This window comes from Melozone crissalis, unplaced genomic scaffold (assembly GCF_028551555.1).
Source record: "Melozone crissalis strain CALT ecotype California unplaced genomic scaffold, PUWL_Pcris_2 ptg000006l_1, whole genome shotgun sequence".
Taxonomy (NCBI): Eukaryota; Metazoa; Chordata; class Aves; order Passeriformes; family Passerellidae; genus Melozone; species Melozone crissalis.
Window position 1 is genome coordinate 51,124,906 of NW_026535784.1, and position 14,049 is coordinate 51,138,954.

The 14,049-nt window shown below is 41.5% G+C and overlaps 1 protein-coding gene across 2 annotated transcripts in view; it reads left to right on the forward strand.

Moving 5' to 3' along the window:
• PTPN13 (protein tyrosine phosphatase non-receptor type 13) overlaps window positions 1-14,049 on the forward strand; it is an 87,450-nt gene that overhangs the window by 54,783 nt on the left and 18,618 nt on the right. The window contains exons 17-28 of one of the 2 annotated variants that reach the window (XM_054294989.1): window positions 949-1,372; window positions 1,540-1,637; window positions 3,462-3,518; window positions 4,818-4,910; window positions 6,218-6,325; window positions 7,031-7,162; window positions 7,387-7,841; window positions 8,825-8,968; window positions 10,681-10,774; window positions 11,573-11,658; window positions 12,189-12,351; window positions 13,821-14,035. In XM_054294989.1, the coding sequence (XP_054150964.1) occupies window positions 949-1,372; window positions 1,540-1,637; window positions 3,462-3,518; window positions 4,818-4,910; window positions 6,218-6,325; window positions 7,031-7,162; window positions 7,387-7,841; window positions 8,825-8,968; window positions 10,681-10,774; window positions 11,573-11,658; window positions 12,189-12,351; window positions 13,821-14,035 (2,069 nt within the window). The remainder of the gene's footprint in view (window positions 1-948; window positions 1,373-1,539; window positions 1,638-3,461; window positions 3,519-4,817; window positions 4,911-6,217; window positions 6,326-7,030; window positions 7,163-7,386; window positions 7,842-8,824; window positions 8,969-10,680; window positions 10,775-11,572; window positions 11,659-12,188; window positions 12,352-13,820; window positions 14,036-14,049) is intronic. The other variant, XM_054294997.1, reaches the window with a different exon arrangement.

Consider the following 14,049-nt stretch of genomic DNA (forward strand, 5'->3'; position numbering starts at 1 on the left):
CATCAGTGAAGTTTAGGAAGGGTCCAGGTGGCCTGATTTCCTTTAAAGTCTCTGAACAGCCAACCAGTTGCCACAGCTTATCAGGTTGCTGTGTGAGAGCCAAGCCACAGCCTGCTAGCCTTAGGAGGCTGTTAGGGTAATAGAAAGGAGCCCTGCTCAGCTTTGCTCTGAATTAGGAGGGGTTTAGGCTAAGATGTATTATCATGAATTTGCTTTCAGCTAAGAACATCCACCCAGACAGTTCCCACGACTCAGCTGACAGTAATTTAATTACAGCCCAAGACCTGTTTCTCACCGCTGCTTAAGGGAATCCTTGCTAATGAGTCCAAAAGTCTGGCAAACCCCAGTCAACACTTTCTGTTTTGTGCTAGGCTGTTTGTGGCAGGGGAGGTCCTTAAGTGCACCTGAGTGCACTGGTGCTCTGTATCTGGGCAGAGATGCTGCCAAGCCCTCATGGCCTTGCAGCTGTGCTGTAAATGTGGAGAGGCTCACACCAAGAAAACAAAGCAATGGATGGAAGCATCTAATAGTGTGTACACAGGGGAGACCTATTTGTTCAAATCCTGGAAAAGACTTTTATTAAAGGAAGATGTAGTGATCCAGGTCACTTGGCCTGAGGATATTATTTGTTTTGCAGAAGGAGATGATGTGTCTGTGTCTAAGGCACAGCAGCCTGACAAGGAATATGAGTCTTCATGCTAATAAGAGGATAAATATTCAGTGGTTTTGAACTTTGGGCTAGTGTAGTGTCATGAACTCCAAACGTTGCTTCCTGAGCAAACCCCATGGTGGGTGATTATATATCTCTGCTAAGCATCTCGAGAAAATACATTTTGTGTGAGTTGGTTGTTTGAAAAGCATGCTTTGCACAAGGTGGTCACGCTAGCTCTACTGAATAACTTTAATTGTTTGGGTTTTGTTGGTTTGTTGTTTTTTTAATTTCCACAGAAAGAGCTTCATTTAGGAGCTTGAACCTTCATGCAGACTCTGTCAAAGGCTTCAACATGGGCCGAGCCATCAGCACTGGCAGCCTGGCCAGCAGCACTCTGAACAGACTCGCTGTCCGACCCCTGTCTGTCCAGGCAGAGATCCTGAAGAGACTGTCCTGCTCTGAGCTCTCGCTCTTCCAGCCACTCCCTGGCTCTGCAAGGGACAAGAACGAGAAGAGTCCATGGGATGAAAGACCCAGAGTTATGAGCAAGTCATTTCACGATCTGAGCCAGAGTCACATCTCTGTTTACCCCCCGAGGAAAAATGTTATTACTGCTTTCGACTCTTCCCCCAAAAAAATAGAAGATATCATGGGAAGGGTCTTTCAGCAAATGCCAAAATTTGATACTGGATCAGCAACGGGAGCATTAAAACCGAACAAGTAAGAGTCTCTCTGACCACCCTGCAGTATCTTTGTGTACAGTCAATGTACATTTTGCATCAGTTTTGATTTATTATTCATGCCATTATTTTATTACATTGATCCTTCCCTCTCCCAACTTCCTCTTCCCTCTGTCTGGTTCCCCTTCTCTCCTTCTCCCCTTTAAGTTCAAAATCTCATGCAGGTTTAAGTAGAAGCCCTGAAAGAAAGAAAAATGAATCAGACTCATCATCCATTGAAGATACCGGTCAAGCCTATGTTGTAGGTCAGCATGCAAAAAATAATATTACTGTATTTACTAACAAACTTCTAAAATTGCTTTGGGGGTAATGCTTTGATATATTTGATATATTTATTAACTGATGGTAATATTCTGATTTAAAAGTGGGAGCAGAGTATCACATGTGAAAGCAATCCAGGCCATTATTGCAGTGAATCCAAAAAATCCTCCTTTGGTCAGCACCAGTCTTTGCACAGAGGTGTAATGTAAAAGCTGTAGCAGAAAACAGCTTCCGGGTTATCACTTCAGGGTGCCATTTGCTTGTATGTATCTTTTAATAATTTGCTAATCTTCATAGTCTGTTTGTGAAGGCTGAACTTTTTTAGTGTTTTTTTGTGGAAAGGATGTAGAGAGTGTTCTTTTGGAAATGACTGTTTGGCATCAGCTGGGTATTGGCTAGTGCCTCTAAGTAGTAGCTCCACACTTGGGAGTTTTTTCTTCTATTTTGGGGGTTTTTTTCCAGATGTAATATATTATTTAAATATTTTTTGCAGTACACTGGGTGTTTTACAAAAACACTTTTGTATTGAGGTAAGCCAGATGCACTTACTGCATTTTCTTGGCAAGGATTGGAGTTCACACAAGTAGTCTTACTATTAACTAAAAGAGAGAGCTCACGTTAAAAAAAAACAAACAAAAACATTCAAAGCAGCTAAACAGACTTAAACTAACACTGGGTTATTAAACATGAATGTTTAATATCTCTGTATTACCAGTTTCTGGTTCCAGAAGGTTCCCTGTTATAACAACAGAAACTATAATGCCTGAAATATTTGCAGCCTTAGCTGCTGGTTGGCTTTCCTGTAGTTACAGGACATCTGAAAAAGTTGAAGATGGTTAAGTATCTGGGGATGGGGTCATTATAAACAAACTAAAAAAAGGCAAAAAAAGCAGTGTGTGACATCCCACATCTGCACCCTGTGCACTTGGAACCAGGACTGACTTGGGAATGATGCATTTTCAGTGCTGAGAGCATAAATGCTGAGGAGTGAGATGAGGTGTGCAGGTTCTGTAGTGACTTGATTGCAGCCATTTACTCTGTGCCTTTAGTTTTGTGATTAATATGATCATGTCCTTGCCCATAATCTTCTTGGCAGCAGTTCTGGTGAGGGTTTTAGCCACATGTCAGAAAGTCCTGCTGGATCACACTGCCTGTGCTGAGGGACATAGGTTCTTTGCATGGTGAAACACATCAGATGGGTTCATAGGTTTGGAGAAGGCCAGGGCTGCTTTATTAAAAAGCTTGAATTATCTTTCCTCATTTACTTTCATGTATTGGTACATGTATTATTTTATCCTCTAAAGTATGGCCACATTTGCTTGGCTGTGATATTTTCAAAGAAAGCATGATTCTATAAGCAAACAATTTTAAGTAGTAGTTCAAATTGCTTATTACAGCAGCAGCTTATTTGTTCCTTTACAAAATCTTAGAAGAGTCCTGTTGTGTTGGTTTATTAGGTTCAGCATATTCAATATTGTTAGAAAATTTAGTCTTTGACTTCATTGCTCAAGATCCATTACTTTGATCTGAAGTTAATCATGGTCATAAAGGCCAAACCTCTGTCCTTCCTTTAATTCATTGCCTTTGCATGAGCTACCATCTATCTGAATCTTAAACTACAACTAGAGCACATGAGTAATTTGGATTTGCTAATACAAAGCTAGTTTTATGTTTATTCATTTTTAAAAGAAGTAGTTTGATATTGTGAATGAACTCATGTGAACTGTGTAAAGACTGAAATAATTCTTGGTAGCTTTTGTATTTAAAAAAAATTGATAAAGTGTCTAATACATCCATGCATGTCACAGGTGTTAGCATGAATACTTCAGAAAATCTTCTGTCATCAGCAGCACATGAAGAGAGTGGTAAGTTGATAAGTAATTAATTTAGTCCGTTTGTCACTTGCAAATGCTTCACTGTTCCACCTGTCCTGTGCCTTTGGTATTCTTCAGTGCCTCTGCCAGTTAGCTAGATAGGACCTTTTTCTAGTGTTTCCGTTCCTATTATTTATTTTGGATTGCTTCTTGGGGGAGGTTTAGACATCTGTATGTGATATTTTTCAGATATGAAAGAGTGAAGCACTTGAAGGGTGCTCTTTCCTACCAGAATCAAGCTCTTGAAAGCTCATTTCCCTTAATTAGGAAGTTTCTGCTTCTGTGCTTTCTTTTTACTTCTTTCACTCTTTAGGCTTGATGTGGTTTTGAGGGAGAAAAAGCTCCTTTTCTAGGTGATGTGCAGCCTGCTGCACTCTCCTGCATCACTTGTTCTGTGCTTGTACCAGTGTGTGGAGCTCATTAGGTTTCTGCAGCTGTGAATTGCCTCTTCCACTTAGGGCAAAAGTATCCCAGGCACTCCTGGACCAACTGAATGTCTTCTCTAGGAAGCAAGTCCATGAGTTCAGACTTGCACTATGTTGGTGTTTCCAGGAGATTTTGCTTGTTTATTTGCTTGTTTGTGTTTCGTTTTGTTTGCTTGTGGGATGGGGTTATTTAGTTGGTGTTTGTTAGTGGAGGGTTTTTTCTTCACAAAATTATTGTCCTTGGGTCTCTTAAATGCCTGGGTCTACTTCAGCCTGATGGGATGCCTCAGGAGTTGTATTGTGAGGATGCTCAGATTTTAGAAGAGGTGGAATCAGCAGCCTGTGGAGTTGCAAATGAGGAAGCAAATTAAAGCAAGAGAAGTTTTAGTAGATGTTTCTAATTTTGGTTGCTTTTTAATGAAGAGACACCATTAAGAGAACTCATTGAGTAACCCTTCAGTAATTCTATATGACCCTCAGTTTCAATTTTACCAATGTTGTTTGCATCCTCCCTACCTATGAGCAGAGCACATAAACATAGATCTAAACATTTTCCTGAATTGAGAATAATGAAATTAAAGATTCTAGGACTCAATTATGTTGTCCCTCCATGAGACTGTGCCAGCTGCTTTTCTTAGGAGGAGTAAAAGATTTTTAACTGCTGAAGATGGAAGTGGGTTAGAAGGGTTATAGAGGTTTTTTTCTGTGTTTAGCCATGGCTTAGAAGATGAAAGTTGAACCAACTAGATCAAAACAGCTTTTCAAGTTATCAGAGAAGTAATATTTTTTTAATGGAACAGAACTTTAAAGTAAACCTGAAGCAAGTGTTGAGGTAGTGTCTGATCATAAAATGTTGGCTTTACAGTTGACTCTCTTCAAACAACACAGAACAGAGTTGCCACACCAGAGAGAGAGATCACTTTAGTGAACTTGAAAAAGGATGAAAAGCTTGGCTTAGGTAAGTGGCTTTAAAATTGCTGTTGACATGTATTTCTATAAGCCAAAAACAAAATAAAGTTTTCTGGTCTGTGTTTAAGCATTTATTGTAGAACTGAGCAAAGCAGTGCAGGCAGTAGCTGGATTTTGAAGGCTTTGAAAATGCAGTTTCTGTGATGTTAAGCAAGTCTGGTTTTCAGTTTTTCCATATAAGTGTAGGATAATATTAATATTGTGAACTAGTCATCCTTGAAGTTGGCCTTTTAAGTTTATCTCTGTGCTCAGTATAGAATTTTGTCTCTGTGGAACCTCACGGCTTTGAGCTGTGACAAATGCTTTAAATGAATGCTTTTCTAAAAAACAAGACACAATAAAAGCATTATGTGCTAATTGTGGAGTGTTTTGCTTATTCCTGTAATATCAGATGGAACACTGATTTGATGTTTAAGGAGCCTGGGAGATGAGATATTTGCATTACATTTCTTCCTCTGCCACTGAGTTTTTTGCATAAGCCCACATAATTTTTCCCTGTATGAGTAATGAAAATTTTATGTCAGTGTTGTGCTTTAGGAAGACTCTCTAAAGTGTCCTTAAGGACATTGTTCTGTCATTCAAAATGAGATTGTAGTGTAAATTTGAGAGGGGAAAAAAGCCTACAAGACAGTAATACTGAGTGTTTACACTGCACAGTAATGTATAAGTTGAGCAGAAATGAAAAAAAAATCAAAGAAATGAAGAAATGTACTATCTCTCCTCTTTCTTCCCCATGTAATTTATGGTAGTTTGCTGCTTAAGCTGGAATAGAGAAGACCTGATATCTTCTGCTTTTTTTTTCCCCCTCTGGAACATTTGTCCCAGGTTTATGTAGTAGAATGAACAGAAATAGATTAGAAGCCTCAAAATAAGACAGAGATATTGAAAACTCAGATCTTAAGAACAGGGTCAGACTTCTTTGTGAAACATCAAACAATGGAGAAAACCAGAAATTTTTATGTGATAGAAAACAATTTTTATCTGCTCAGTTAATGTCCATTTCATGTCACCTGTTTGTGTGTTTCTCTTGCCGGAGTTGTCTTCTGTAGCCTTTGCTGGAGTGTCCTGAACAGACAGACAAAGTCTAAATCAGTGCTTAAAACAAGAGTATACAATAAAGCTTTATCAAAAAGCTTTGCTGTCTGTTTCCATGCAGATTTAAATTTGAGGTGTCTGGGGTTTCTTGCTTTACATTTATTAGAATGACTAAGTTTTTGTTTGTTCTAGAAGATGGACTTGTGTTAAGTTACACGGTGATCACTGACATTTTTCCTGCTTTGGGCCTTTTCTTCCTAGGCTTTCAAATAGTTGGTGGAGAGAAGACAGGGAAACTTGATCTGGGAATTTTTATTCATTCAGTTATTCCTGGAGGGCCAGCTGATTTGGAAGGGACTCTAAAACCAGGTGAATAGCATAAAATTCCATCTATGGCTCTGGGTATTACAGTCCTTACAATAGTGACCTTCAGTCACCTTCCAGACAATTTCTGAAAACTAGTGATGCTTCTTTCTTAGACTATACAAAAACAACTATCTTACAAATCAATGTAAAAATGATAAAGCTTGAAGTAGCAGAAAGTTGAAGTTATATATAAAGATAAGGGCTTTATTTTCCATTGTCTGTCTTGCAGATGCATTGTAATTTAAAGTTTTTAAAATTCAGTGTACTTACTTTATTTTTTAAATTTTTAAATTTTGAAGTTTTAAAAAGTGAAATGGAACCATATATAACCATAACTGTAGTGGGGGGGAGGAGAAATTTTTTTTTTTTCATTCTCATCTTAGCCTGTGTCTTTAACTGAACTGCATATTGCTCATTTAACTTCTGATTTCTATTTTTTCTTTTTTGTTATACAGTAAAAGAGAAAGTAGAAATTGGAACATGTAAAGATTTGGCAGGTTTAAAAATAGGAAATATAACCAGTTTTTGTGGTGTGGTTTGGGATTTGGCTTTTTTTTTTCATGATTGGAGTTCCCTATTCCAGCATCACTTGAAGTTTAGTTATTTTTAATCTGTGTATTGTGTAGTTGTCAGACCTGTACTCCACTTTGTCACTGATGGGTAAAAATGTAGGTGTTGGACTGTATCTGAACAACCCCTTTTGTGCAGGGCACCGCCTCATATCCATAAACAGCACCAGTTTGGAAGGTGTCAGCCAGCATGCAGCCTTGGAAATCCTGGAGAACGCTCCTGAGGATGTGACACTTGTCATCTCCCAGCCCAAGGACAGGCTGTCCAAAGGTAGGGATGTGCAATCTCCCCTGTGAGCAACCCCAGCTAGCTGGGAATTGTGTTTAGGGACAGGATAGAGAGGGGGTGTGTGAGGGTAACCATTGGGGGGTACAGTGTGAGCAGCGAGCTTCCTGTGGGATATCTGGGTGGGTGAAACCTTCCTGGGCTGTAAGCTGAGAAAAGGGTGTCGTGCTGCAGATAAGCTGATGGCTGTCTTGTATCCTGCTTTGCAGCATCGTCTAACACTGCTCAGATCAGTAATGGAGCCAGGGGTTACTTGAGGAGGCCCTCCTCAGTGCAGGACACCGAGGCAGAGTCCTCTTCCGAGGAGCACAGCCGGTGCCGCGCTCACCAGAGGCCCGCTTCGGGCAGCCTCTCCGGACTGTCCAAGCGGGATGGGAGCGTGAGCTCCCAGGATTCCCGGACCGAGAGCGCCAGCCTGTCCCAGGGCCAGCCCACCTTGGGCAAACGTGCCAGTGGCAGAGCCCAGCAGGATGTTCAGCATCACAGCGAGCCCCAGGCTGGGCCCTCGAAAGCCCTCGAGAAGAGGAGATCCTCATCGGACAGCGCTCGAGTGAAAAGTAAAAGGCCTGGGATGGTGGAGCCTGTGGAGTATTCTGACCGAGGGGATTCTGACATGGATGAAGCAACCTACTCCAGCAGTCAGGAGCAGCAGCCAGCTAAAAAGGCATAGTGGTTTTCATATGAATATTTCCCATCAGTGTGAGAGTGGGATTGATAGTTGTCTCTGGGTGTCAGGATGTGAGGGAGGAGCAGCCTGCCCTAGCCTGCAGCTAATGCCAGTAGCTGATTTCTAATAGCATGGTGATTTTGTGCAAAATAAATGGAGAAAATCACTTCTGTAACTTGGAACAACTTTCCAGCTTTCCAATGTCACAAGATGTGTCTTATAAGAGGCAGATTGTGCTTTGGGATGAACTTACAGTGCACTTCCTGAGGCTGTAGGAAACCTCCTTTCAATTCTGTGTTTGTCCAATATGTTCATAATGTAGCGACCACTCCTAGAGGTAAGTTTATTCACTTGTCAGATAAATGAAGTTTTTCCTCAAGGAAAGTAGGAGTGGTACATCTGGAGTGGGTAGCAGCAGAACTCATTGTCTTCTGGGATTGATCTAATCCTTGAAAAACTGCTCTTGTGCATTACAATTCAGCAGTGAGTCATGCTCTTGAGCAGACACAGTTGCTGTGTCACCTTTCCAAAAGGGCACAATCACAAGTACTGCAAATTTGTTTCCAACTTACAGTGATTCCTCTGTTCATCTGATGGAGGTTATTCAATTAAATTGTGGCAGCTCATGCTAATTAATCCAACAGACTTTAGACTGCTGTACTGCTGAGGTACTGCAGTTTCAGTGTTCTGTACCCAGCTCACTTGGACTGTAAAGACTTGGCTGCTAAAGGTCAAGCATATTTGTGTGCTAAACCTGTTCAATGGCAGGAATGGAAAGAGTTGAAGCAGTGAGCCTTGAGTGTTATTAACTGGTACTTTGCCAGGTGGACTCCTTCTGGCTGTGTCTGACTCAAACCCCCACCCTTTAGGGTCTTAGCTAAAAGCATCTGTTCCAAAAGCAAAAGGCAAATCATTGTCTCTTTTTGTTTTGTTTGTTTCTTTCTCTGTCCCTCTCTTTTTTTTTGTTTTTGTAACTAAAGGATTCTTCCTCATCGAATACAGCAAACAAAGTGAATTCTAAAAAGGTTTCTACAACGCTTCTTAAACCTGGAGATATCTTTGAGGTTGAACTAGCAAAAAAAGATAACGGCTTGGGAATAAGTGTCACGGTACTGTTTGACAAGGTTTTTAGATGTTTTCTCTTTTTTCTCTACTCCCAGCAACCCATTAAATTACTAAATTACAAGGAAGCAAAATATTTTCTGGAATCACTTTAATTTATAGATTTATTGATGTGTAGTTAATCTTACCAAAGCTGAAAAGTAATACTATTAATTTATATTCATTTTTTTGTCATCGGACCCTTAAGTAATTCTTGTTTTTTGTTTTATGGTGGAGCCCCAAAGCCCTAATAGACTCTTATCACAGATGCTGCTTTGTGAGTACAAAAGGCAAGATGGTCTTTGTCCCTTGCTACCTAATCTTGTGGCAGATTTGCAAGGAAGGAAGGGAGACCCTCCCAGACTGGCACCATGGGCAGTGGAAGCAGTAGTGTTATTTAAGGGTATCTGTGCACGCTCAGTCACATTCACCATGTTCAGTGTTCTCCCTCTGCTGGAGAAAAGGCAGAAAGCAAAAAACTGCACAAACCCAAATGAGACCTGGATGACACTGCTTTCTTGCAATATGAGTCAAAACCATATTTTTTAAGACTGATATCTCTTCAGGCTATAAGATTTTGAAAGAAGTTTTATATTTAGGGCCTGTCATACTGCAGAGTGGCACTTCAGGGAAGAGAATAATTTACATACATCTTCCACTGTGTCTGTTCCTGTGTTAAAATATACATTTTAATGTATTTTAATATTCAGCTATTTTTGGTGGAGGAATGATTTGGAAGCCTAGTGCTGTTTCCATATATATGGCTAGAACTGTAAAAAGAGCAGAAGGAAATTCTGTTATTTTGGCATCCCAGTCTATTCAAAGTCATGTTCCATTGCTTGAGAGAGTTGGAGGAACAGTGGTGGAGCAGGAGTTGGTTATTGAGTAGCACCAGACCTGCATGCATTGGCTTTGTAGAGATGCTAGAAGATGCCAGCCAATGCAGAGATTTCCCTTGAGAGGTGACCAGGTGTTGTCTTCACTGCTCTTTGCTTTTCCAGCCCCCATTCTGCCCCTTCATTGTTTTGCTATGCAGTGGTGGTGAGGAGAGGTGTGCAGTTCCCTGTGGGTTACCTGGGTGCTTTGGGAGTGAGCATTAACACACTGTTGGTCTTCCTCTTCCCTCCAAGTCTGTGGAGCACAGTGAGCCAGAATCACACAATGGTTTAGGATGGAAGGGACAATTAAAGACCATCTAGTCCTACCCCCTCTGCAATCAGCAGAAAGGCCAAGGCCCTCCAAAAACAGTGTCAGTTCAGCCTGAGCAGCTTAGACCTTCAAACTTGTCTGAACTGAGAGAAAGCAGTGCTCCTTAATCTCCTGTTACATCAGAGAAGTTGTGTTGGAGTAGGACACTGCATGGTCGTGCATCTCCTGCTTTGGCATGCTGTGCTCTTGCACATCTCTGAGCTTTGGTGTGCATGCAAGCATGTGAAGTCCAACAAAATGCAGACATGTTTCTGCTGAAGGACATTTGTTTGTGTTTTGTGCATTTGCATTGTGATGCATTGTGTTTTTTACAGTCTTCCCACCCCAACTTCATTCGTAGCAAATTGCATGACTGCACAGAACATGCTTGATGTAACATTTTGGTTTTGATAGTTTCTCTGGTTTTTCTACATGCCAGTAGTCCAAATGCTTCCTAAGAACAGTTTTCCTTGTGTGACACTGTGTTTAATTACTAAGTATTCTTACTGCAAAAAGACTAACAATCCTATTTTTGTTTTCTGTTTAGGGTGGTGTAAATACTAGCATAAGGCATGGTGGTATTTATGTGAAAGCAATCATTCCCAGGGGAGCAGCTGAAGCAGATGGCAGAATAGAAAAAGGTAGGATTTCCATTCTTTTAGTGGGGACTCTTAATGTGGAAAAAGGGCAGAGGACTGTCTGGGGGGGACTTGACAATATCCTGTGGCCTGGAAACTAGCACTCTGTTTGCCTCCTGTCCTTGCACCTTTTTCACTGGGAAGAACTATTTTTCCAAGCTGTTGCAGTTGTCATTTTAAATATTGCCTTGATAGCTAATTCTGCAGGTGAAGGTTAAAAAACTAATGTAGAGCAACCGTAGAACCAGCAATGCTGAGGCTGTGGAAGGGAAAAATAGGAGATAGCTTGTGGGATTTTTGTTCTCTAAAGCAGCCTATGTTAATGTAGAATGCTTCTCTGTTCCAGGCACAGAAAGAGAGGGCTTTGTGTTATTTGTGGCCCTCTTGCTTGGCACGCCTGGCAACTCAATACAGAAAATGCTGTAATTGTTATGGCTCTTCTTGTTAGTAAGCCAGGCCACATTCTTCACTGAAGTGAGCATTCCTGCTGTACACTAAGATTTGTTTTGAATAAAGAGTCTGAGCTTTCTGGCAGGCTGTCACTCTGATGGTTAATACTATGTTAATGTCACTCTGATGGTTTTGACATGGGATTATCCCACAGAATCATTAGATTGGAAAAGACCTTTGATTTGAACCATATAGTTTATTTGCAAAGTTCTCTTCTTGACTCAGAACATGGAAGGCAGGGAGAATTTACTGAAATAACTGTCCTTGTTAGCTCAGACTTGAAAGTTTCTGTGCATCATAGATGTTTTATAGGTGATGCTCTGCCTACTTTTTCTTAAATTATTCATGTAGGTGACCGTGTGCTCTCTGTCAATGGGATCAGTTTGGAAGGAGCTACCCATAAGCAAGCTGTTGAAACCCTGAGAAACACAGGCCAGGTGAGTGGCTGCTGCTTCTACTCCTGTCTGTGGTGAACCAGTTGAGAAAAGAGGTGAAGGAACCTCAAGACTGGACTTCTCCCCAGTGTTGTTGTGGTTATTTTATATTTGATTTATAGGACTCCATGGCTTCCTGGCACACCTGAAAATAGTCAATGAGTGTACACATTCAGAACTGCTGAGAACTGCTATTTGTGTTCACTTTATAAAATGCTTTTAACTTAATTCCCTGTACAAATGTGCAAGTGACACTATCTTTGACACCTCTTAACACCCTCACAACTTTATAGGAAGAAAACCCTTTCTTACTGTATTGGCAAATGTCTTGCAAGTCCATTAGTGTATTTTGGAGGTTGTCATTTAACAGCCCTTAAAAAATAAGGAGTAATTGGAGGACATATATGGGGAGGGGAGTATCTATAACACTTGCTGCTGTAAAAGTTTGGACCCTGAGAAGTTAGAAGGAAACACACACTCTAGACTGTGCTATCTCTGTTGCCAGTTAACTGGAGAATGTTTCATCTCTTTAGGTGGTGCACCTGCTGTTGGAAAAGGGTCAGCTTTCAGGGGCCAAGGCTCATGCTCCAGTGACACCACAGTGCACGCTCCCATGCCAGATGGGGCAGTGTGAGCCACAGGAGAAGCCAGCAACAGATTCTTCAAATGCCAAAGATTACAGCTTTGTCACTGCAGGTCAGCTCCCACAGAACAATTGTCTTAACTGTCAAAGCATCCTGTAGTTTCATAAGATTTTCTCTACTTCTTAGAATGGAAATGGAGTGTGTAAGAATCTATACCAAGCCCTTGCACATAATGCAGTCTCTTTCTTTTTGTGCTGTTGTGTTTCTTTTTAACACTTCCTTTCACATCTTGGTTATTTTGTTTAACTGCTGTTCACTTTTTACTCTCTCACTGTTTCACGTTCTTTCCCAGTGTCACCTTAGATGCCAAGGCTGTAGCAAGGTTGGAGTTAGGGGGTGCTGCTGTATCTGGTGCTGCTAAGGGGTGCCAAGAGGAATTTAGATATTTATATATAAATGAGTGCTTCTGTGGGTCCCGCAGCTCCTGTCTTAGAAGAGAGAAGACATCAAGAGCTAGATGAAGAGAGAAGGGTTTGTGCCTCTGACTAGAGGTTGACATAATTCAGCCTCTCCTGCTAGTGACTTGTGCAAGTGAAGGGAAGCCTACCCAGATGGCAGAACCCCTGCAGATACCTTTGGGTCTTCTTGCATGGGCTCTGTCCTGTCTGCCAGGAGCTCCAGCTGCTGCTCTCACTAATCAGTGGCTGGAAAGGTTGTGTCACTCTGTGCTTTAAAAGGTTCCTTAATGGACTTCCTAGGGAATAGTCCTTTGGAGACACTCTGCCTTCCTGCACTTTGATGTTGTCAGGCCAAGCAAGCCAACTGAGAAGTTGTGATCAGCTTTTTGTCGTCTTTAACCTGGAGGGATCTTTTGGGTAACACTTCTGTTTAACCCAGTGAAAGAACCACGTGAGGGGGAGATTGCACATTGTCATGTCTGGAATATGAGCACCAGACGCTCTTTCCATGGCCATGTGCAATAGGAAATAATAAGTTAATTGTGGAAACCCAGGGCACCAGAATATTTTTCTGTCTGCTCTGGGGTGTCCTGACCCCCAGGGGAACACTGACTTTGACCGTCATTCATGGAGAAAGTTTCCTAGACTTCAAGATAGACTAGAATCCACAAAAGTGTGAAATAGATTATAGAGAGTAGTGTAGGTGTATCACTTGGTGAGAAATTTAGTATAGAAGCAAGATGGAGGGCACAGGGTGTCATCCTGGGTTTCTTCTTCATGTTTCTTCTTCCTCCTTCTTCATGGATTTGAGTGGCATTTTGTAATTGGGCAGAAAAGTCCACATTGCAGGCTTTTGGGGATCAGTTATCGAGTTAAAAGGGAAAATAATCTAGGTGTCAGCTCTTAATTGGATAGTTTAGTCTTAAAAGACCTTGTAACAAGAGACTGTTAGCCATTTTGTGCCTTCTAACGAAAAGTTGCTGAACTCACAGTAGTGAGACTGTTTTACTGATAAGAAATAATAAACCCTTGAGTCCAAACATGAACTGCCGTCTCAAGTGTCTTCAACCCAGACCCAGAGGAACCCACAGCTGCTACACCACAGTTCATGTTTCTTTTACAGAGAACACATTTGAGGTGAAACTCCTGAAGAACAGCTCAGGCCTCGGGTTCAGTTTCTGCCGTGAGGACAGCCTGACCCCGGAGCAGCTGGGCTCGACGATTGTGCGGGTGAAGAAGCTCTTCCCTGGGCAGCCAGCCGCAGAGAGCAGGCAGATTGAGATCGGGGACGTCATCCTGAAGGTGAACGGGGCGTCCCTGAAGGGCTTGTCCCAGCAGGTTTGTACCCATAG